Source organism: Ambystoma mexicanum, chromosome 7p, assembly GCF_040938575.1.
Source record: "Ambystoma mexicanum isolate Mex_15411 chromosome 7p, UKY_AmexF1_1, whole genome shotgun sequence".
In the NCBI taxonomy this organism is placed as follows: Eukaryota; Metazoa; Chordata; class Amphibia; order Caudata; family Ambystomatidae; genus Ambystoma; species Ambystoma mexicanum.
This window is the reverse complement of record NC_090939.1, coordinates 165,695,135-165,718,895: the sequence shown is the minus strand read 5'-3', so window position 1 is coordinate 165,718,895 and position 23,761 is coordinate 165,695,135. Positions and strand designations below refer to the sequence as shown.

At 44.9% G+C, this 23,761-nt stretch overlaps 1 protein-coding gene across 1 annotated transcript; it reads left to right on the top strand.

Annotated features, from left to right (window-relative positions):
* The first annotated feature begins 12,995 nt into the window (after positions 1-12,995).
* Positions 12,996-22,546, top strand: LOC138526534 (putative gastrointestinal growth factor xP1). The gene is made up of 3 exons (XM_069637337.1): positions 12,996-13,122; positions 17,854-18,000; positions 22,332-22,546. The coding sequence occupies exons 1-3, from the start codon at positions 13,041-13,043 to the stop codon at positions 22,343-22,345; spliced, it is 243 nt and encodes an 80-aa protein (XP_069493438.1). The 5' UTR covers positions 12,996-13,040; the 3' UTR covers positions 22,346-22,546.
* The last annotated feature ends 1,215 nt before the right edge of the window (positions 22,547-23,761 follow it).

Sequence of the window (23,761 nt, the reverse complement as noted above, 5' to 3'; positions counted from 1 at the left end):
AGAACCCCGAAGAGGCCGCAGTTATTTGTGTATGTCGACCTTCACTCAAGCTGGATGCAGAATATGAATTTTATGCACATTACATACTCCTGATGAAAGTTCTGTATATATGACTTTTCGGAACTGAAACATGTCGAGATTAGATGTTTCTGTACAATGACAGAGCCAGAATATCAGCATTAATTGTAAAATTACTAATTACTGCAATTTAATGATTTATCATTTCCTGCCTCTTTTCTACGCTCCACTTTTAAGGTTAGCCACTGAATGGCTATATGTTACATCTATTCTTCTTGTTGACAGATGTTGTGAACTTATGTCTAATGATTTAATACTTGTTTTATGAATATCTTAAATAATTAAAAATAATATTTTTTGTTATAATTAGTTGCACCTGTGACCTATCCTCTTAGTTCGATTTTCCTACTCCTATAGGAATGCAATACCAGCCAACATATCCAGGGGAAGAGAATAGTAATATGCCCAGGACCAGATACAACAACAAGGACAGGACACAGACACCACAAATGCAGGTGCCAGCACAACAGTATTCACAGGCACCACAGATACCGCAGATGCAGAATAACATGCAGCCATCATACATGGCACAGCAAAATGACGGGCCACTCGCATGCACGGACTCCATGGCAACGACTCCAATTAGGAAACTAGGAGGGGTTACCGTGGTGGGAGGCAACCCATTCTCAGTCAACGGAATGTAATTATACCCTCAATTGGACAACCCACAGACAGACCCGATGTGTTCCATCCTATTGATTATACCCAACCCGGCAAGGAACCACACATAGGGGTGATGATAGTTGACAAAATGTTCTCCGTTCTTGTAGACACAGGGGCGACCAGATCCTGCATCCGGTAGGGGAAGTACAGAATGTCAGGCGATGCCATGAATGCTCAAGGAATTTCTGGTGTGACAGATTGCTTCCATTTACAGACGATATTGCACTTTCTATGGGAGAGTACAACCTAGCTCTACTTTTATTATATTCTCGACAGACACTGGTAAACATAATGGGGAGGGGCATCATGAACAAACTTAACATGACCATCTCATTCACTGACAAGGGGATAGTGTGTTCCACACCTGGAATACAGCTTCCAAAAGTGAGGAAGATCATTCAAGCTTATTGTGTTATTGTGTACGCAAGGTACAGAAGGGGGTGCCAGAAGATAAGGAACTATTTTATATATTATATGGGACTGAAATAATAATAGCATGGCTCCCATGGATTCAGGATAAAATGTGGTGCTTTCCAAATCAGTACATGGTCAGGTCAGAATTACCATTAGACAAGAAGAAAGGGACGATGGTACCACTAGAATTAGAGGCAGTAACAGTGGGGGACGACTGGATAGGAGTACATGGGACAGATGATACATGGTGAGCATGGAGATCAGTTATCACTGTGGCTGAAGGGTACAAATTGACTACCGTTACAGATGAAGAACTCTTCAAAGACAATCAATCTGATCACGAGGTAGTGTTCGAAATTAGTATCAGACACTTGGTGAAAATAACACTACAGAGAAGTACAACAGAGAATTGCGATGATGCTACAGGCAGCACCAACATTTCCTGAAGAAGACTTGGCAAAGGTCACCAGCATCGTATGGACCACAAGTCCCTATGATGAGGGGCCTCTGTAGGGAATAGGATCAGTAAAAATAAAACTGAAGCCAGGAGCCATTTTACCATGAGTTAGGCAATATTCCCTGTCGAGGGAGGCAGATGAGGGTATTTATGAGACGATTGCAGCACGAGTGAAGCAAGGAGACGATTGCAGCACTAGTGAAACAAGGCATCCTAATACCATCAGAATCACCGTGCAACACGGCAGTGTACTCTGTCAAAAAGGCAACGGGGGTCATGGCATTTTATACAGGACTTGTGCCCTCTGAACCATATTGTCGAAGCTGAATTTCCCTTAGTTCTAAATCCAGCGACAATATTTTGTAGCATTACCACAGAAGTAACCTACTTCACGGTCATAGATTTGAAGAATGCCTTCTTCTCTATACCACTACAGCCAGACTCACAAGACTTAACTTTGTTTCTATATAGAAATAAGAAGTGGAAACATACAAGACTTCGTCAAGGGTACTGCGAATCACCTTCCATATTCAACAGGGTCCTTCAAATGGATTTAGGAAATGTCCAGTTAGAGAGCGCTGTTATACAGTACGCAGACGATATATTGATTTGCAACAAGACAGAGACACAGTGTAGAGATGACTCTGTGCATATGTTGACTGTACTAGCAGAAACAGGGTATAAGGTAGACAAGGCTAAATTAGAATATTGTCCGAAAGAAGTGTTGTATATTGGAGAATTGATTTCACAAGACGGGTAAAAAGTGACACCAGAAAAAGCAGAGGCAATAGGCAAGACAGCAAAGCCACCCACAAACATAAGACAAATGCAGCAGTTTCTAGGACTATGTGATTACTGCAGAGCGTCGGTATATTTGACTACAGCACATACAATAGGCCTTAATGAGTGCACTGAAGGAAGCACCAAGAGGGGAGGGTACATTACAATGGACAAAAGAAATTACTGAGGCATTTGATGAGCTGAAAGAAGCATTATGCACAGATCCAGATTCTTCTTATTCTCACACTCAAATGGAGTGGTTATGACTGTAGTAAGCATGGGGCACAAACCTCCAGCATATTACAGAGGGAAGTTGGACCCAGTGATGACAGGACACTACGCATGCAAACAGGCACTGGCTGCTGCCGCATTAGCAGTAGGCAAATAAGCGAGTATTACCATGGGATGCAGCACCACTCTTTTTGTGCAGCATGCGTCTCTTCCCAATACTGGAAAGACCCCAAAGCACATTGACAAAACAGAGAGCTTCAGTGTATGAGGTGTTACTGTCAAACCCAGCTCTCAAGGTAGTGAGATGCCGACTTGACAACCCAGCGACATTCGTTGCCCAACCTGTAGAGTAGGGCGACTATATGCACGACTGCACAGTCAAGATACAACAATTCAGCGACAACCGAAAGGCACAGGAGAACGCACTTGAAGAGGGAGACGTACTTTATATTAATGGGTCATCAACGATTGACCAAACGACCGGGGAAAGACATACTGGGACAGCAGTAGTGAGCTTAAAAGAGGATGTGACAAGTGAGGTGGTGACAAGCGCATGTCTACCGGCAAGTGTTTCAGCACAAGCAGCAACATTTTTAACTTTAATAGTAGCACTGGAACAGAGCAAAGGCAAGAAAGCAACAGTGTATTCAGATTCAGCATATGTGAAATCCACAGTGCATTCTGGGCTGTCAGGTTGGCTGAGGAGGGGCTTCAGACGTGCTGATTGGTCACCGGTGCAGCAGGCACTATTATTGTGCAGACTGATCGAGGCACTCCAGTATGCACTGTGCATGGCAATGACAAAGTGCCAAGCACACATGAGTGGGGAAGACCCCTTCTCTAGGGGCAACCAGGCAGTGGATGCAAAACCAAAACCGGCCGCCTCTTTTGGGGACATTTTAGAAATGGATGCTTTGTCCCAGCGTGCAAGTATGTGCGAACAACGATATTAAAGGAAGGCTATAACACATTACCAGTGACACGGATTATGGAAATGCAGGGAGCTGCACTCAGGAAAGAAAATGAGTTATGGATAAAGAGAGGATGTACAGTGTCTCCGACAGACGCTTTATGGCTGCAAAACAACACAGAGACAGCAGTAATGCCATTCTCATTATTGCACACTGCACAAAAAGAGTCACACCATCCTACCCATATGGAGAAGGAGGTGCTTGCTGCTCGTATTGGAGAAGATTGGTTCTGTCCTCATTTGGCAGAACACATGGCAGAATTCATGACTAATTGTCTAGTTTGTAAACAATTTACAGCAGGTTATACACTAAGGGTAGTGAGAGGAGCCATACCTCGCCCAATGGGTCCATTCCAGCACCTGCATGTCGACTATGTCGACATGCTCCAAATATGCCAGGGCTACGGCTACATGATAGTGGTTGTGTGCCAATTTTCCCGATGGATCGAGGCCGGTCCCTGTTCCCACCCTGATGCCATCAGAGCAGCAAAATTCCTGCTTTGAGAACATTTCCCACGATGGGGCATGTGTGAGGTCCTGCGGTCTGACCATGGTCCTCACGTCGCCAATGAGATGTTCCACCACATCACAACCTTGCTGGGAATACAACACACATTTTCTTGTGCCTATCACCCGCAAGCAAATGGAGTGTGTGAGCGTCTCAACAGGCTGCTCAAAGAAGGCATCACCAAAATTTAAAGCCCCTTGACGAGAGCTGGCTGCACTGTCTTCCATAAGCCTTATTCGCATTGCGCAATAAACCAGGGTTGGATCACCATTTAACCCCACATGAGGTGGTGACAGGACGGCGCATGAGACTTCCCCTGGCTGTTCCCACTAGGGCTTTAAAAAATGCAGAAATAATTTTTGATGCATTGGGTCAGGAAATGCTTCCTTGATGGCAAGTGCTTCTTTTATTTCTCGTCAACTGCAGCGACAACGGGAGAGGCCAGAAGGAAGAGAATAATGACCCAGAAGCAAATAAGGAACATTTGAAACAACCACAGCTGTATCCTGGTGATCAGGTGTTATTAAGAGACTTCGCCCGGTTTGGTATAAACCACGTTTTACAGGAACATACACAGTAGAAAAAGTAACTGATCGAACCTTATCCAACGGACGTTGGATACAGGTGCCTCAACACTGATCATGGATACAGGTGCCTCAACACTGGACCTGGTCGACTAATGACTATTATCAAGCTGTGCTGACATCATTAGAGACACCACAACATAGTAACATTAGCCATGAAGCAAACCCGCATCCCTACACGAAGTTACACACACACACACACACACACACACACGCACACACAAAGAAGCTGCTTTCACAGTTCCTTTCCTTTTCATTAGCAAAAACGCAGAAACGCAAGAAAAGCAAGAGATGCAGAGCAAGCTTTCAGCCACTTATTGCAACTAACCAAATGGAACTACAGGGTTGTATAAGAAACCTGGAAGAACCAAGTACCACTAACCTATACGGAACATAATACAATAGGGACATATAGAAATAATAGCACAAGTATAGTAGAATTACATGAAGCCACAAGTCTCATACTGAGGGATGACGGAAAACAGATTTTGCAGTACACTGTCCAGGGCTGGTGCTCGCAGCCAAGATCAGAGATGAGCAGAACATTCCTGGCTCCAGGGACACAGAGCCACCTGCGAAATAGCAGAATAAATCTTCACTAATTGCAGACAGAAAAGCTCAATTTTGCGGTCTTCACCCATGTGATCCAGCCGAGCCGAACAATGCCATGTATCCATGGTGAGAAGAGGAGCAGTTCCCAGCGAAGCAGACGAGAACTGATACATGTGTTGTTTTACAACGTTACAATCTGCAGGCACTCTCTAAGCCAAAGTGGTTATACCAGTAGCAACAATGGGGACACATAGTCTTTCTCATCACCTTGAGACAGTACACAGAGTGCTCAGAATAGAGCTGGGTCCCAGTCCTGGGGAGACCCGCTCCAGCCAATCAGAGAACACATATCCAGTGGTGGATTGGCCAATGATAATCGTGCAAGCCTGCAACAATGTAATATATAGTTTTTGGGGAAGGCTCAGGCAAAGCCACCTGACATGTGAGTACCAGTCAGCTAACCAGGGGTGTTGCTAGATCTGGAAAAGACCCGGAGCTATGCTAATTTTGGGGCTGTCGGGACTAGGGGCTAGCTAGCCTTTTTGGTTGTAACCCCTGAGCTTCTATCTGGGGCTACAACCAAAAGACCCGGGGCTATAGCCCCCTCAGCGCCCTCCTAGCAATGCATTTGCAGCTAACCTCTATAGGTGCTATATATAGGCCCTAACACCCAAGCCACCCAGTAGTGTAAGCTCTTAGGTTTTTGGGGAAGAGCCCAAACTTGTGATCCCACACACCAACAAAAGCCCCTGACACACGCTCAGGAGCTGTGATTGTTGGAGAATTATTCCTGTATGATCCCTGTCTGTTATGGAAAATAAAGGACAGTTCTAACTTGCCCTTGGCTGAGTCCTGTTACCAGGCGAGGGTAAGTTGGGCCCTGGGTACTCTGACAAACAGTGATTGTGTAGCACGAACACTGGTCCTCTGGTATACCTACACAAGAACATGCAAGTGCCGAAGAGAGGGATAATGGGATAGGTGCTGTGGTGCTCATGGGTGAGCAACGGGTGAAGTGCAATGAAGGGTAAGTGTGAGCCTCCAGGGGCCAGGGGGAGCCGAGACAAGTGCTAAGGATAGGCAGAAGCTGGGGGCATATTGTGTGGGAGGTCAGGGCCCTGAACACCAAACAAGCAACTGTGAGATTAGCAGAGGAGAGTGAGGGGCTGGAGGAGGTAAAGAGGAAACTCTTGCAGAGCTTCTGGAATTTAAGAAAGTCCTGCTCAAGACAAAGAGGGAGGCTGTTCCAAAGAAGGGAGTCAGCCGAGGAAAGCAATCGACCTCCTGCCCTCTGTTTAGTGAAACGCTTTACACACGATGCCAGATGAGTGCAGGGGTCCAGAGGGGGAATTTTTAGTAAGAGAGAGTTGCAGATAGTGAGATGCCGGGCCCCAGACAGCCTTGTGGAAGATACAGAGGGATTGGAATTTAACCCGTGATGCAACCGGGAGCCAGTGTAGACTTTTTAGGGCCCGACTGATGCGGTCCCTGGGCTTGAAGCCAAGGATAAGTCTCATTTGCCTATTCTGGATTAGCTGGAGAGGTCACAGAGTGGAAGAAGGAAGATTCAGGAGTAGGCTATTGCAATAGTCAAGCATAGAGAGAACCAGGTCTCCAGGTAACATTGAGCTTCTGTGGGAAGGTGAGAAAAGGTAGAATTAATTTGAGAAGGAAGAGTTGAAAGTGGGACTTTTTGGCAATGTCCTGAGTGTGAGGCAGGAAGGTGAGAGAGGAGTCGAAGATGACTCAGAGGTTTCTGGATTCAGAAGAGGGAGCAGGGGGAGTGCCTACTGGGGAAGGCCAGAGCGAAGGGAAGAAGTCGAGGGCAGGGGTCCCAATGTGAAGGATCACTGGTTTGCAAGCATTGAGGCAGAGATCATTGGAAGTGCACCAGGCCTGGATGGCAGAAAGGCAATCAGGGATGATGGAAATTTCAAGAGGATCAGCAGGAAGTTTGAAGTACAGTTGTGTGTTGTCAGCATACACTGGAAGTTGGGGGTGAAGGAGGGGATGAAAAGTGCCAGCTGAGTGAGGTAGATGTTAAAGAGCCAAGACGAGAGGATAGAGCCTTGGGGACACCACACGTGGTGGAGGAAGTAGGAGGGGAAAGGTGCCCAGGATGACTTAAATGGAGCGGTCAGTAAGGAAGGAGGTCAGCCAGTTCAGTGCCCGCTCCAAGATACCAAGGGTGTCATGGAGCCTTTGTCTGATGATGGCGTGGTTAACTGTGTCAAATGCAAAAGAGAGATCAAGAAGGATGAGGACAGCTGGGAGTTAGAGTCCAGGGATGCGATTAGTTCTTCACGGTGTTCAGAAGAGCAGTGTCCAAGCCTCTGGTGGCTCGGAATCCAGACTAATAGTCATGGAGACCACCAACTAGTTCAGTGTGAGAGTTGAGTTGGGACAGGGCCAACTTCTCCAGCAGTTTCCCCAGGAAATGGGTGATGGAGATAGGGCAGTAGTTGGTTGAACAGGTAGGGTCTACTGATGGTTTTTTAAGGAGGGGGCACAAAAGGGAGTGCTTGAGGGAGGAGGGGAAGGAATCAGTGTCAAAAGAGTGGTTACAGAGATCAGCGAGTGCAGGGGCAAGACAGCAAATGTTGTCTTTGATGGTCCTGGATGAGCAAGGGGAAACCTGCTTCAAAGGGACCTTCAGGGAGCGGACTACTCTGGGGACTTCATCAGGTGAGACAAGGGCCAAGAAGGTGAAGGAGGAAGGAGAAGGGTGAGTAGCAAAGGGTGGCAAGGGGTGAGGGATGGGTTGGGAGAGTGTGTAACAAGGCTGTTCAGGATGTCCTGAGTTGTGGTGGGGAAGTGAGTGGTGAGTGCGTTGCAGAGGGCCTGAGAGGGAATAGGGGAGGAGGATACTGTGGAAGGGTTGGCTAGTTCCCTGCAGATTTTGAAAAGTTCAGCCGTGTTGTTGGATGCGCCAGATATCTGTGCCTGAATGCGGGCCCTTTTCCTGGCATGGATAGAGAGTCTGTATTGTCTTTGGAGTAGGTGGCAGGCCAGTTTCTCAGAGGGTGCACCAGAGGTTTGCCACTTCCGTTCTACAGCTTTGCACTTTTGTTTCAGGGCTGCGAATTTGGAGTCGTACAAGGTGCTCGTTAACACAGCACAATGCAAAGAAACACCTGCATTCGACTTTCCTAAAAAATAGGGATTAAACGCCTAGTTATACACACAGCCCAATGCAAAAAAACACCCAGATTCGACTTTCCTAAAAAGAGGGGAAAAATGCATAGTTATGAACACAGTACAATGCAAATGCGACTTTCCTATGGAAATGTGAGGGGTGGCTAAACAAATACAATTAAGTGAGGTGCTAAAGGGTGGTGCGGTAAGTGGAAAAAAAGGAATAATCTGAGGGATGGGTGGTTCACTTTAGTGGAGTGCAGTAATTGCTGCCCCCCCAACTGCACTGCACCTACCTGGTTGGTAGCTGCAGGTCGACGGCTTTTCCAGCTGACATTGCCGACACCATCTGGAGCAGTTTCTGTGGAGCTGTCCTTAGCCCTAGGGTCCTTTGGAAAAGGGGCTGCACGGACAGAGTGGCTGCCCTGGAAAATGGTGTAATGAAGACCAATGGGCCAATTGGGATGGGAAGGGTAGGGACTAGGGAACACAGAGGGAGCAGGAAGAGGCAACAGGGACACCATCTGCAGCGCAGGAGGGTGGGCAGGCGGCAGGCAACATTTAAAATATAAGAACCCAGCAAGTTACACACGGAAGGAGAGAGTGTCTCCTGGGGCACTGTCTACCTCTAGCCACGGGACTGCAAAGTGGCGACGTGAGCCACACAAGCTCACTGCAGTCCTTGTTCAACACACAAGCAGGCGAACAAAGGGCCAATCGGGATGGGGGAGGGTCGTTGGAGGGAACACACAGGGAGCCGGAAGAGGCAACGGGGACACCGTCTGCACGGGAGCAAGGGCAGGCAAAAAATGACAAATGTAACAACTCAGCAAGTTACACACCGAAGGAGAGAGTGTCTCCTGGAACACAGTCTACCTCCATCCACGGATTGCAAAGTGATTGATGATGTTACGATCTAACCTTGTTCGTGGTCGGATCATTATTTTGTTAAGTTCCGTCTTCCTACCCCTAACCTCAAGCCGCATGTGCGTCCTGTTAACATCACTGTCACAAATCTGCGCAAAGCTGCACAAGATGCTCTATCTCCACTGCTGCATACGCCGTCTGAGGTGCTTGTGTCTTTAACATCTGCCCAAGACATTGTTGACTATTATCAGCACTCACTGAGCTTAGCCATAGATGAGATTGCTCTTTCAAGTAATCTTAAAATATGCGCCACTTCCAGTAAATATTATTGGTTTAAGCCTGATTTCCATAAATTAAGATCTGAGAAAAATAAATGTCACAAAAACTGGCTTAGATATATTTCCCCTGAAGTCAAGGAAGTTTAACTCTCTGCTGCGAAAAAATATAGGGGAGCCTTACTTAATGGCAAAAAGGAGCTCTTTGATTCACGCATCAGAGCAGCTAAATCTGATTCTAAAAAAATGTTTAAATTCTCAGAGCACTAGAATTCCCTGATGTGAAACCACAAGATTTCATCAGTAAGGATGAAGCATGGTATACTGATATGCAGGACACCTTAATGACTGAGGTTCAAACACTTAAGCAAACTATTGCTCAAAAACAAGCTACTTTCTTGCCACTGCCCAGTTGCTGAAAAATAACCCTCTGGCTGCCTTTCCAATGTTTCAATTCTCCAATGTTACGGAACAGCAGGTCACATGAACTCCACCCCCTTAAGCCCTCTGTGTGCAAAGGAGATCCCTGACCAGTTGTCATTGTGTAGGAGTGTGTACCCTCTCCGATTTCTGTGATCACTGAGTTTATCAACGTTTCCTTTAACTCAGCTATTGTACCTTCTACCATCAAGCAGGCATGGATAACGCCTTTGCTTAAGAAGTCCACCCTGGACCCTAGCGTGGCTCCTAACCACCGACCGATAACTAATGTACTTTTGTTACTAAAGATTATGGATCGAGTAGCATATCTACAAATCCAGTCTTACTGGGAGAAGTACAATTTACTTGGTCTTAGGCAGTCAGGCTGTAGGACTGTGAATGGGGCAGAGACTGCCCTATTAAACCTTAAGTCTAACATGCTCCAGATTATGCATAAGGTTGGAGTTGCTCTGCTTATACTTTTGGATATTTCTGTGACGTTCGATCTGGTAGACGATAACATATTGATAGATAGACCGCATTCTTCTGCAAATTTCTCCCCTGTGGCCATGGCTTGGGTTTTCTCTTTTCCGTCTAAATGCACTGCAATAGTTTTTAGCAAATTCCGCCACCCCGGCAGGGGACTTGTCGTTCCACCACCTTATATAATGTATTCAAAAACCCCCTTTTTGATACTCTTGATGATCTTGGCGTGTTATATACTAACTACGCTGATGACACCGAGATTTTGCTGTATTTTACGGGGGATTATTAACAGGATTCAGACAATATTAACAAGATTTGTAATACTGGCCAAACTTGCATTTTAATGGATTAGCGTTGAATGACTCTCAAAATGAAGCTCCTTATTGCTGGCACAGGACAAAGACTAGCAAATCTCTCTGCTGTCTTTAGAGAGTTTACCATTGCTGGTTGTGCCATTCCAGTGGTAAAAAAGGTTAAAACGTTGGGAGTTCAAATTGATGTCTCCCTAACAAGGCACTTTGAAAAATGAAGGACTGTAGTCAGACATTAAAGACGTATCTCCACTGTTATATGTATTATTTGCACTTATTCTAGCACTTACCCTGATCTGTGCAGGCTTGTATCAATCAGAAAGTCAAGGGCTCTGAATGGCTGTTTTTTTCTTCTTCCTGTTTTCTTTTTCCCACTGTTCCCCTCCCTTCCTTGAGCGCTTTGAAACACGCCTCTGTCCATAGGTGCTATACTAATTAACAAGAAATAAATAAAACATTGAAAGCTGGCAGGAACAAAGTTGTCTCTACCACCTCATATTTTTTTTAACTGTTGTTTATTATTAGCCCTTTCCTGTCCAAGGAGAATTGTGCTCACCTGGCCCATGCCATTGTTGGAGCAAATAATGATTACTGTGGCAGTCTTCCCCATGGCACTACGCAAGGCAATATAACTAAGTTGCAGACACTTCGGAATAGCGCAGTTAGAATAGTGAACACAATGAAACATAGGGATCATGATTCAGAGACTTGTCATGCCCTACACGTTGTGCCCTACACTGGGGAGGAAAGATAGCTCATGGGCAACGCAGCGCAACACAGGTTTGAATCCCGATCCCGCGCTGAGAAACCCTTTGCTGGTATTAAGCATGTTATAAACAAATTAGAATAGTTATAATAACCAGTGAAGGAGCTTTTTGCGTTTAGAGTTCTTGCTCTTGCCCATAAATGGGAAAAGTCTGTTCTATCTAAAATCTAGTCTGGCCTTTAAAATCCTGTGCTCGGATATTGCGCCCAAGCAACACTCATTTGTTCACCATGCCTTGAGTCAAACTTGAAAGAGCTGGTAGACTGGCCTTTGAGTCAACGACTCCTCATCTTTAGAATAGCCTTCCATTAGACTTGAGAGACATACACTCCTGTCCTCTCTTTAAGAAGGCGCTTAAGACTCACTTCTTTAAATAAGTTGTTGCTGGATTTGCTAATACACCTTTAATGGCCTGTCCATGACTACCTCTGCTGGTTTTAGTTTCTGGTTTATGAATTTGCCTTCGGCTCTGGAGCGCTCTCCATTTGTTATTTATGTTTGTTTTTCTTGTCTCTTTTTTACATGTGCCTTAATGGCTCATGGCCCTTTGCGCATTACAAAGGAGCACAACAAGAAAACAAGTGTAAAGCACATATTACTTGACATCAAAGTTAAAGCAAACATGATTAGTGTTATTACATGGCTAAACTGGCGTACTTTAGTGGTGCTAGTTTTCATACACTTTCTTACTGTGGCATGGCATTTTTTACATGACATAAAGTGTAATTCAAATATGATAATTGTTATTATATGGTCAAGCTGGCCTACAATTCAAAGGACTTCTCTCCTGTCAGTCAGCATGTCTACACTGTTAGCAAAATAATGAGAGGTTGGCGCGGCCAGTCTTTCAACGCAGACCATCTCTAATTACTAGACGCTACATGCGTTGCAGTGGTACTGTGCGTTTTACCGCTACTGCGCTACTGCTAATGAAGCCCTGTGAAACTTGCTGATACAGGAAAGTATGTTAACTTTGTATCCATATCGAACTTATAGGTCTCTTTGAAACAGCATGGTGTTGCTGTGCCTGCTGCAAACACATCAACGTGCATGTTATAGGATACGTGTGCTGCAGCCTTGCCAACAGGATACGGACAAGAACAAAAATGGTGGCTACTTTTGCAGTTTGATCAGAACCTGCCAATAGGCTGGCCACAGGGTGCACACCTTGGTCTAGATAATCAGAACAGGCCACCCAGGTGGAGTTGGCAAGTCGGAGGATCACTGATAGGCTATCGAGTCATTTTAGGGTGGGTGAATTGACTCACAGAATCACATCTCACACCTATCTGCTAGGATTACCGAGTCAACCCCCGAACTGAGCATACGCCAACTTCTCTATCGGGTACACAGCCAACCTTTCATGACCGGAATCTAAAATTGAGCAATAGAAAAAAAACGCCCCACGCAGTCAATGTTATCTGAAACATTTGGGCAAACACCGGCTGAGCATATAAAATGAACTCCTCTGAGGGGATTCATTCTAGACTCAACATCTCCCGCTTCTAGATCATCGACAGCAGAGACCTACCTCAGCGCTGCCATGGAATACAAGGTGCTCTGCTTGGTGGCTGTCGCCCTCATCTTGGGGTTCAACAGCTCGGCCCAAGGACAAGCCGTGCTAAGTAAGTACTTTCTTTCGGGAACCCGTTCACTGTTACTGCTGGAAACGTTCAGAGAGAAAGTATGACTTTTCTATTGACGCATGTTATGCACAGTTTGATAGGTTGTGCATGCATAACGTACTAGCGAAAGTGAACGCTTGACGTAGTTGTGGGCGTGTCAAGGTGTGGCCCCGAAAGTGTGACTTTAGAGTTGTTCACAAAACCCCAAAGCGTTAGAGAAATGTTTGAGAACAAACTTAAGCTACAAATTCAGGTTCTAAGTGTAACTGTTGGAAGTGGGGTATGAGAGTGTATGTAAACATCTTGAATGTGTGTGCCAAGAAGGTATATTTTCTGCATACATATGATAGTATCAAAGAAAACATTATTTACAAGTGTTTTGCAAAAAAAGTGTTTTCCTTGCTAAAATGGTGTAAGGTACAAACCTGCTAATTGCTATATGTCGGACCAGCCAACTGTGGTTGTAATTTGGCTTTTTTTGTGAACCAGATGCAACTTAAGAGAGATTTTCCATTTGTAGTGATTTAGACCTTGCTTCTTTGTGAATGCAATCTCGCTATAAATGGGGCAAGGGTTATGGGGGCACGGGGTAGGAGAGGGTCAAGGGGGATGGGGGCATGGGGTAGGAGAGGGGGGAGTTTCCCAGTCATTGTGCAAAACAATGGAACTCTCTCCCTCTTGCTCTCAGAAGTGAAAAAAATCCCACTGGACTTTCCGAAGAGCCCTTAAAACCTGGCTGTTTGCCTGACCAGCCGCCCCCTTTAGCCACAGAGCCTGTGTCTTACACCAACCTCCTGGGAATTGTATGTTCTGCCTGATGGGTCTTAACCCTGCACATCCCTTGCACTCTTTCACTGTAACTGACATACACTGCTGTCTCAGGCCTACTGCCTCAGGAAACATGTAACTGTATGTAGGCAACAGCGCCTAGATGCTTAAGGGTTTATGTGCGCTCTACAAATGTAAAGATAAATAAATAAATAAAGTTAGGTCTGGTGTAACTTGTGCCAAAACTGATTTGTTTCTGAATCGGCCCCTGAATGTGGTCTTTTTACTATGCCGATTGTGTGTGCACTCTTACACATTTTTATATCACACAAAATCCTAGGCTCATTAATGAGTGAAGTGTTGCCGTCTTTTAGAAACATTAACCAAAACGTCAACATGCCTCTTCCCCCGAGCCTTGCCCGAAAATATCAGGCTTGCAGTGTTAATAGCATTTCTTGCCCACCTCTGCTGATATCAGGGCATGCATTTGAAAAGCATCATTTGTTACGAGGTATCAGGAGTCTTGAACTTGTGACTCTCGGGATGTCTTGCACTACATTTCCCAGGACCCCTCCCCATTGTCTATGATGGCTAGGGACAATGGGGGTTACAGTACATAACATCTGGAGAGCCAGAGATTGCAAAACCTGTGATAGATGAACCAATGGTGCGAGGAAAGGGATTTTGGGGAGACATCTTGGATATTTCTTTTTTCTAGTGTAGCAGAAACCCTTATCTTATGAGCATCTGCATTTTAGGCCCTTCTTAAAATGTCTGCTGTGAGCTGACCTAATACGCTATCATCATACTCTTGATGGAGATAACATTCCTGTTTACAAATGTGGGTGTAGTAAAAATAGCAACATCTAAATTTGGGTGAATCTAAAACCTCAATATGCTACTGTGATTGGGACCACATCCCCAATATCCGACTTTAGGTGGGGATTTAAGTCCAATATATAAAGCTGAGTAGGCCTAGCTATAGCTGCAATGTTCTACAGTGGGTGGGGCAAAAGCCTCAATAAACAACAGTGGGCGTTCATTTTCTGGTGGAGTTGTGCTGAAGACGGCAAATGCAATTTCCAAACGACCAAACTTAGTAGCGAGAAAGAGTGCTGCCTAGGAATGCTTGATGGTAGTTGGATTAAGCCTAAACACAAGTCTGTGCTGCACTTGGATATTGACTAAACGGTCATGTCATTTATTGGTCAGCCATTTACTGCTCACCACCAATCATTTCTTAAGACCAACACCAAGAGCATCAACGTCTGGTCCTGCAAGGACAGCACTGCTTGCATTCATCTCAGGCCACTGGTTGTTAATCACTAGATAAGTGGTCATTCTTTAAAGTGCTACTTATGGACCTGTTGATCGAAATCTCAATTTTGCTTTTCATCTGTCATTTAAAAAATTAATTGACTTATGGTATTTGGCAAAATCGATGCCATGTTTTAATAATGGCACTTCAGATGACTGCCTGATAATTAGTCCTGAGGTGCAACTGTGTAAACACACACCTCGTGAATACCGAATGTCATGCCCTGCAGCGTGTCCCCTCTTCCTTCACCCAGCTCAAATCATGGATGTCTGTCTGTTCTTGCACCACTTCACGCGCCTCCTGTGATGAGATCTCCTTCCTAACAGAGCTGGTCATCCAAAGGCCCCTCTAGTTCTCTCCTCTCTGGCGGCATCACTTGCCTTGCCTCACTGCTCCCAAAGTGTGTGCCTTCCATGCCCAAGAACCTTTCAGAAATGGCTTCTAGGTACCTTGAGGCCTCTATTTCCCATACGATATTCAGGTGACCCTGTTGGTTACGGTCATTATAGGCAAGATAATGACCTCCTTCTTGTTGAGCCCATACGTGCAAATTGATTAGGAATGCAACAATGTTACTACAAACAGCTACAATGTTACCAACTTGTGGTAGGGTTCATGTAGTTAATGCATAATTACTGTCTAGCAGCAGTTTATTAATGAGTCACAGCTGGTGGCTCTGGCATCATTCTGTACATACTGGGTGACTCGCAAGTGTTCAAGATGGAGTCCCTCTTGGGTGTGGCTACTGTAACCTGATGAGACCCTCAGTGATCTACTTCCAAATTTATGAGCACAAAAATACTACACAAAATGGGACTTGCTCAGAAAATGGAAAAAAAGGGGCAAAGGTTGAGATCCAAAGGTGAACCAAGTGAGTCTTTCCTGATAAAGGCCATGCTTTAATGTCTGATGCTGCAGTGATAACCGCTGCCAGTAGAGCTGGCAGGAGTCTCTAGTTTAATGCTCCCTTTCCAGACTGGAATGGTTACCTTCCAATAAAGTGCTTGCTCTGAAAATGATGGCTGAGCTAGCTGAATAGTAAAGCCAAGCTGGTTTTTTAGAATACCCACATATTATGCAAACAATCTCCCTGAAAATCCGAGCATTTACATTGTCTTCATCTATATAAATTGTAGATTTCCAGAAAACCTAACTAGATTTGACTATTCAGTTGCTTGGTGGGACCAGCCTTACCAGAAACAAAAAGAAAACGTTGCTGTATTTGGGGGACGTCATCTGAAGAAAGGAATAGTCCAAATGTTACAGCCAAAGCCTGAAGTTTGAGGAACAACAATGACTGAAAATTCCCTCCTAATCCCAAGGCACAGGCAGCAAAAATCTGAACCAGGAACCTGGCTTAAAGACTGATAAACATTCCCAAGTAATGAGGGACCGCCCCGTCACGCAAGCTATTAGAATCCCCTGTCTGAAATAGGCGCCCTTTCCTGGGAAGCCATTTCTTGGCACCGCCGAGGAATGTATTTCATGTGGGGAAAACTAGATCACTGAGACCCTAATTCTCTGCAAAGTAGAATGAGAGAAAAACCGGGCAAAACGTCTTCAAATAGTTTTTACTCGCATTGGATCCTGAGCTGTGTTCCTACATTTCCATGGCAACACCTCAGATACGCCGTAAGCGGCATATGGGCCCCAAATCCCGCAAAGACAAGGTGATTCTGAGGATGCTGGAGTTGTCTTGAATGTGTGGTGTGTCTGGGAAAGGTGAGATATCAAAAATGGTTGTTGTAGGAGGAGCAGAGTGTGGGGTGGACAAGGCTTTACATTTGATCCACTTTAAGCAAGCCCCGGGCATTACAGTTGTTGGGGAGAGTTCAAGAGTTCACGACCTGCATGTGGTGATACAGGAGAATGTGTCCATTTCCCTGAGGGTTCAGCGTGTGCGTGCAGAGAATAACCAGTATCTGTCTGGTACGGTGCAGAACCTGATGAAAATGCGCCAGATTTTGCCTGACCTCCATGAACGGTATTAGTTAGGTTAAAAACGTATGTATTCCTGCATCTTCAAAGTTGGGCTCTATAAATAGCAGTTCAAGCCAAAAGCCCATTGTAAAAAGATGTGGATTGGTTATACAATTAAGGTTATTTGTGCCTGAACTACAGAAAATTGGTGAGATGCTCTACTGTTGACAATGTTGATATCCTTAAAGAAAAATGTTTTTCCTATACCATACAATTTGATTTGATGGATCAGTTTTAAGGACATATGCATATGATCTGGTGCAACACTCGCGTGCATCATCAGGATTCCAACAATGACAGCATGGGGCTAATTCACAAAGGTGTGTGCAAATATACCTGCACATGACACTTGGGTTCCAGTGCCCCTGGGCCATCACCAGCTAGAACCATTGGCTCTCCAGATGTTTTGTACTACAAACTTTATCAGCCCGAGCCCGCCTAGTCAATTGTGAGGGATCATGGCAGTGATAGTCAAAGACACCCGGAGTGCCGCAGGATGCATACCCATGCCTTAAATAAATAATATTAATTTATAGCAATTTTACCAGCAATATTGGTACTGGCCATTAAATGGAAGAGTGCACCACTGGACTTCATGCTAATAACTATGCACTCACTGATGACACTTGATGTTTGTTCTAAACTGTGTGTTTTTCTTCACGCAGCCGAGGCCCAGTGCACAGTCGCAAAAGGCTCGAGGTTCAACTGCGGCCCCGCAGGAGTTACCCCTGCTGAATGCTACAACAAGGGCTGCTGCTACGATTCCAGCATCCCGGATGCCATCTGGTGCTTCTACCCTCGCCCTGATGAAGGTAATGTAGCGTACCTACCAGTGTCGCTTCCAGTGCTGGCAGTGTTCCCAGACCGACTCAGGCATTGTGGTGCAGGGAGAGGTCGGGCCTGAGCTGTGATAGGTTATCAATCCACAAACAAATGAAGGGCGCGCTCTCTTCATCAAGAGTCAGGAGCTGTGAGCTCATGTCCTAGTGAAATAAGGCCCTACTTCAGGTTCATTTAGATGGCTATAGAATGTGGCTATGTACACCATGGTTTACAGGCCCGCCCCTATTGGCATTGCAAACTATACAGCAACACTATAGAATATGGTATGTAGTAACTGGAGGACTGCCCAGTGCAAGCTGCAACGCTCCACTGTCATCAATGTGTGTCACATTTTACACGCAGAAAGCCATTTTGTAACGAATTCATCACCCACATAGAATCCTCTACAAGGTGTCCTTCAATGATTGTCTTTGACCTTCACGATCACTAATTGGCTACAGTAGCCATAGCAGTGAAGTACTCTAATCAGAGACAGTGAATCCAAACATGTGATCACTGCACGCCCCGAAATTTCGGATACATGGATCACCCTTTCCCGCATCCCCCATTCCAGCTGCCCCTTTACCCACACTTACCTCTGTGCGGTTCACGTACCTTCTTTCCTGTACCTCGCCTTTCCCCCTTCTCCTTGCAATGTCAGTTTCGAAACCCTAAAGTGGGTAGGAACTTCTGCAGCTGCGTCCTTTATTTTTTTTACTTTGTTGTCCCCCACAATCAGAGGTATAGACAGGGTAGGTCCTGAGCGGGCAAGACCCACCCAACATATATAAATGCCCAATCAACAGCACTGTGTGGGCATTTGTAGATGTTAATGTCACTGTGACAGGCCCAACTACATTAGCTTTAGGCGCAACCTTTTAGACAATCCTGGCTAGCCTCTGCTCACAATCCATGTAACAGAAGTGGGGGACCCCCTGCACCCCCAGAATCCAGTTATACCGTTCAAGGTGAGCAGGGGACACCCCCGGAACCCCTGCTCCCCTTGACCAGTTTAATGGGATTCAGCATTCTTGTCACGGCCGAATGTGCAGCAAAAGCGCATTCAGCATTTATTTTTCGTTAGTTTGCTGCGATACCAAATGGACCAGCTCTATATTTTGTCTGAAGGCGTACTTAGGTGGTACCATCCATTCTAGCGTCCAGCGACTGGAAGACATTGGTATCTTATTGATGTGATGATTCATATGCAGCTGTGGCAGGTCAGCAAAATCATAGCGGTAGCGGAAGTGATATCACCTGACAGGAAGTGACAACACCATATCTTTCATTAAAGGCCACTGCACGTTTACTGTAAAGAATTAACATTATAAAGTCACAACTGTGACATGACCACAAACAGCCTCGCCTTAAATGCTGAGCTGTATGCAAGTCTATGCAAATAGGACGAGCATACTCGTCCTTAGCACTTAAGGGGTTGATAACAGAAAGATGAACCATGTTGACATCTGCGATATTAAATGGGGTTGTACATTGACATTGCGGATTAGATACGGTTGTACATTGACATCGCTGATTAGATGGGTTGTACATTTTCTTTGCTGATTTGATGGGGTTGTACATCGCCATTGCTGATTAAATGGGGTTGTACATTGACATCGCTGATTAGATGGTGTTGTACATCGTCATTGCTGATTAGATGGGGTAGTACATCGCCATTGATGATTAGATGGGGTTGTACATTGACATTGTTGATTAGATGGGGTTGCACATTGTCATTGCTGATTAGATGGGGTTGTACATCGACATTGCTGATTATATGGGGTTGTACATCGACATTGTTGATTAGATGGGGTTGCACATTGTCATTGCTGATTAGATGGGGTTGCACATTGACATTGCTGATTAGATGGGGTTGTACATTGATATTGCTGATTAGATGGGGTTGTACATTGCCATTGCTGCATATAGATGCACCCACATGAGATTCACCGGGAAATGTGAATGCAGACTCCAGCTCCTACATGTCTTAATCCAACAATGATTGTAAGCTGACACAAAAGATATCAGGAGACAAGAAATTCAATTTGATGCCACTGGCTGCCTCGACAGGCAGAGTAATGTCAAGGCATGGAAGGCCAATCAAAATGAAATATTCCTTGGCCTTAAGTTAACGGTGACCTTTGTATGATATGATAGGCTATTTATAAGGTGCTTAATACCCAGAGGTTTCTAAACGCGGACCGGGGATCGAACCTCCGTCTTGCTTCCAAGGCGAGCACGTTGCCCCTGAGCTATCCTCCCGAGACAAGATTTCTAAGTTCAATTCTTGATTTCACCTCCCAGCTGTTGTATTGCATCAAGTACATTCGAGAACACCACCAGTAGCTGGGCACTAGGGGCACCACTGAGGCTCTTAAACATCAAGAGCCTGATTCACAGAGCGTTTTCTAATGGGATTGAGCCATTATACATTTCTTCTGCTAATCAAGCCCCAATCTCTCTCAATTCTAAGGGGGAGTGGTGAAAACATGAGCACTAAAGCATCAAAAATCCTGGTTCGGACCGGGACTCGGGGTCAGATTTCTTCATGTGAGATTTATTTCCGAAAGAAACCAGACTTCAAGTCAGGTTCGGAGTAGAATGCCACCTTCTGACCAGAGTTTCCTCTATGTCACTTCATATCAGCCAGTAGCTTCGAAAAGCAGGTCTGTTGATCCATAAACTGGTCGGTCATTTAACTGAAGCAGATTAACGCAAACATCCTGGAGTATCCGAATACTGCCGCAACTTGGACCTATGACGTCTGAGGCCCAAACCAATATCGCATCCATGTCGAACCTGCAGTTATGGACCATGGAGTTCTTGATGTCCAATGGTGAGCATCAGGATTCAAGCAATATTAGCTCGAGTGCACTTAGTATGACTAACACAGGTTAGCAAATGATCAGTTGCTCCTGTCCTCGCTATTACCATCTTAAACCATATTAAACATCTAAAATGCAATATAATGAGTCTCCCTAGAGCGCCACCCGCTGGGGGCTCCAACCTGTCCCTATGAACCGTACATGTGGTGCCATTGCCACTTAGCTCAGTGTGCCAAAAATCCTTGCACCAGTCCAGCACTTTCACACTAGTTGGTAGGACATTCATAGTCCCGAAGGACCTCATTATAAGTATGGAGGTAACAATAAAGAAATGTGGTATTTTAAATACTGTCTATTTTGAAAATACCACCTGTGCATGAGTTGGCATTGCAAGGTATGTTTACCAAATAGGGTGCACTGAAAAGTCTACATGGGGCAGATAACCCATATTTACCCCATTCAGTACTTTCTGTGTACCCCAATCAGTAAACATCACATGACATCCAAACTCATAATTAGGTGGTAATTTAAATGAAGGGGTACTTAAAATAGCACATGTCTTTACCGTAACCACAATCCTCATAGTGAAGGCCATGTTTTATAATGCACCTATTGGATTTGTTCTAAATGGTGTGTAATGGTGATTTCACCAAAAACATTGCGAAGCGCCAAGGATAGGGGGATAGTGGGAAGGGACTTGAAAGTAACAACAAAGGGCGAAGGTGGGAAAAAGGGGCTGGGGTGGAAAAGTATGGACAGGGGAGGGATGGAGGCGAGGCTACGATAAAGAATATGGGAGCTGAAACCATCCTGTCTCGGGAGGATAGCTCAAGGGCAAAGTGCTCGCCTTGGAAGCAAAAACGAGGCAGTGCAACACAGGTTCGCGCATTATAAATAACCAATAATAAATATATATATATTTGGGGAAAAAAGAAGCTACAAATAAGTGAAAAAATGGAGGGGCAGACAAGGAATTATTATAGTCCTACAGTGCAACTGTCACCTTTCCCAGGAAGAGGACTGCACTACTGCATATTGGAATCATAGTGCTTCTATCAACACCATTTCTGTCAGGGCAGGCCCATTTTACACCAGGGTCTTTCTTATGTGTTCGCTTCCATGCGTTAATAACGAATGAAAAAAAGAACTAAAACTTGTTTAAATCATTTAAAATAACGAAACAATATCGAACTTGTGTTGCTTTTTCAGTTTGGGTGTAACCCCTCCTAAACCCCCTGTTTCTCTAGCTTTATTGCCCTACCCCTACCCCCTCCATACCAGTTTTAATCCCTTAACCCATCCCCAATATATATATTTTTAATTAAAAACTCGATATTTTATATTGGTTGAAAATGTTATTCTTGATTCTGCTTTCGGTATTTTCACTGTCTAGCATGGATGCAGGAATGCCAATAAACTTAGCTGCAACATATCAATATGTATTTGAAGCTCCAGAAGCCAAGTGTAACCGTGTTTTCTTGTGGACTGTTTTGCAGAATGCCTGTGGTAATGTGACTGCGGCAGGGAGCCACCGTTGCCATCTGCACCGCACATGACCAGCCGCATCCAGTCTCCTGCCCTTCATGCTGCATTTCTTCTGATGAAACCTCTTCTCCTTTTTAGTGAAATATTTCTCTATGGCTGCATAATGCTCTTTACTTGACCAGGCACGTGTTTAAAAGAATAAAACATGCAATAGAAAAACGGAAAAGTGTGTCTTCTATTCGACAGGCAAAGAGGGTGGGTGGCATTGCCCGCTGCGTGGTGGTCGTGCACCTTCTGAACAGCCAGGGCTTTCAATATTCTGCCGTAGGTGGCACTACAAATGAAAACAAATAAAGGCGAAACACAAAACGGATGTTTTGGCTATAGAAATGATGTAGGACACCCCTCGCAGGACACACAGGGAGTCTTATTGAAAGTGTTAATTGCAAGCAGAGAAAGAACCACATAGGTTCTGCTGATGCCCTTCCATGCAGTTTAAAACTTTCGGAAAGTGGGCTGCAAAAGTAAAGATTCAAAAAGTCAAAAAAGACCCTGAGTGGGCCATTTTCTAAGCCCCAGCGTACAAAAGTAAGGCGTAAAGGCAAAAAGGCTAGCCATTAATGTCTTTCATTTACACTCCAGGGCATTTTGCAGAAACATTTATTTTTATTTTTATTAATTTATTTTGTAAATGTATAAAGCGCACAAGCGGCCCGAGGGCTTCGAGGCGCTGTTACAAGAAGACAGCTTAGTTGCATGGACGGTACATGTAGTTTACAAATAAATACACTACTTACTAAAGCATTGACATATGGTGCTTTACATGGCATATTATGTACAATACCTAAATAGCTGGCATGTTCAGGCAAATAGCAGAGTTTTGATAGCTTTGCGGAAAACTAAGTGGGATGTTTCTGCTCTCAGGTGGGGTGGAAGGGAGTTCCATTGCATGGCAGCGATGAATGGGAAGCTGGAGCCGCCAGAAACACTTGTGTACAGGCGTGTTATGAATGCCACATCCTATCATATCATAGCATATCATTTGGAGTGGGGGCACAACAAAGAGTTAACATTTCTGCTCTGCTTTCCTCCCCCGCCTTTAAAGAGCACGTGCTTCCACACCGGAAGCACATTTTCAAGCAGGAGTAAAAGGAAGGAATTGTCAAGTTATCTGCCAGTTTTTAGAACCGGCTTAAAAACAGGCTGATTCCATTGGACTCGATTGTAAATGTTGCCTGACCGTTCTTTCACAGGACAGAGTGCAAAAGGCAAGGTGGTAAGGTGATTTTGCCTGCTTATCAACGGTGCTTTTGCACTCCATTTTGCAAATGTGGGAAATGGCACGGCGGTGGCACACCAACACATAAGTGCTAATGCACGTAGTCCCTTTCCTTGCAATTAACACTTTTTGCTAAATTATGCCCTACAATATTTACAAGTG

Excerpts from the sequence above, each read along its gene's own strand:
- LOC138526534 (XM_069637337.1), top strand. The coding sequence starts at position 13,041 with ATGGAATACAAGGTGCTCTGCTTGGTGGCTGTCGCCCTCATCTTGGGG. Across the intron at positions 13,123-17,853 it reads CCAAGGACAAGCCGTGCTAA|CCGAGGCCCAGTGCACAGTC; the intron begins GTAAGTACTTTC and ends TTCTTCACGCAG.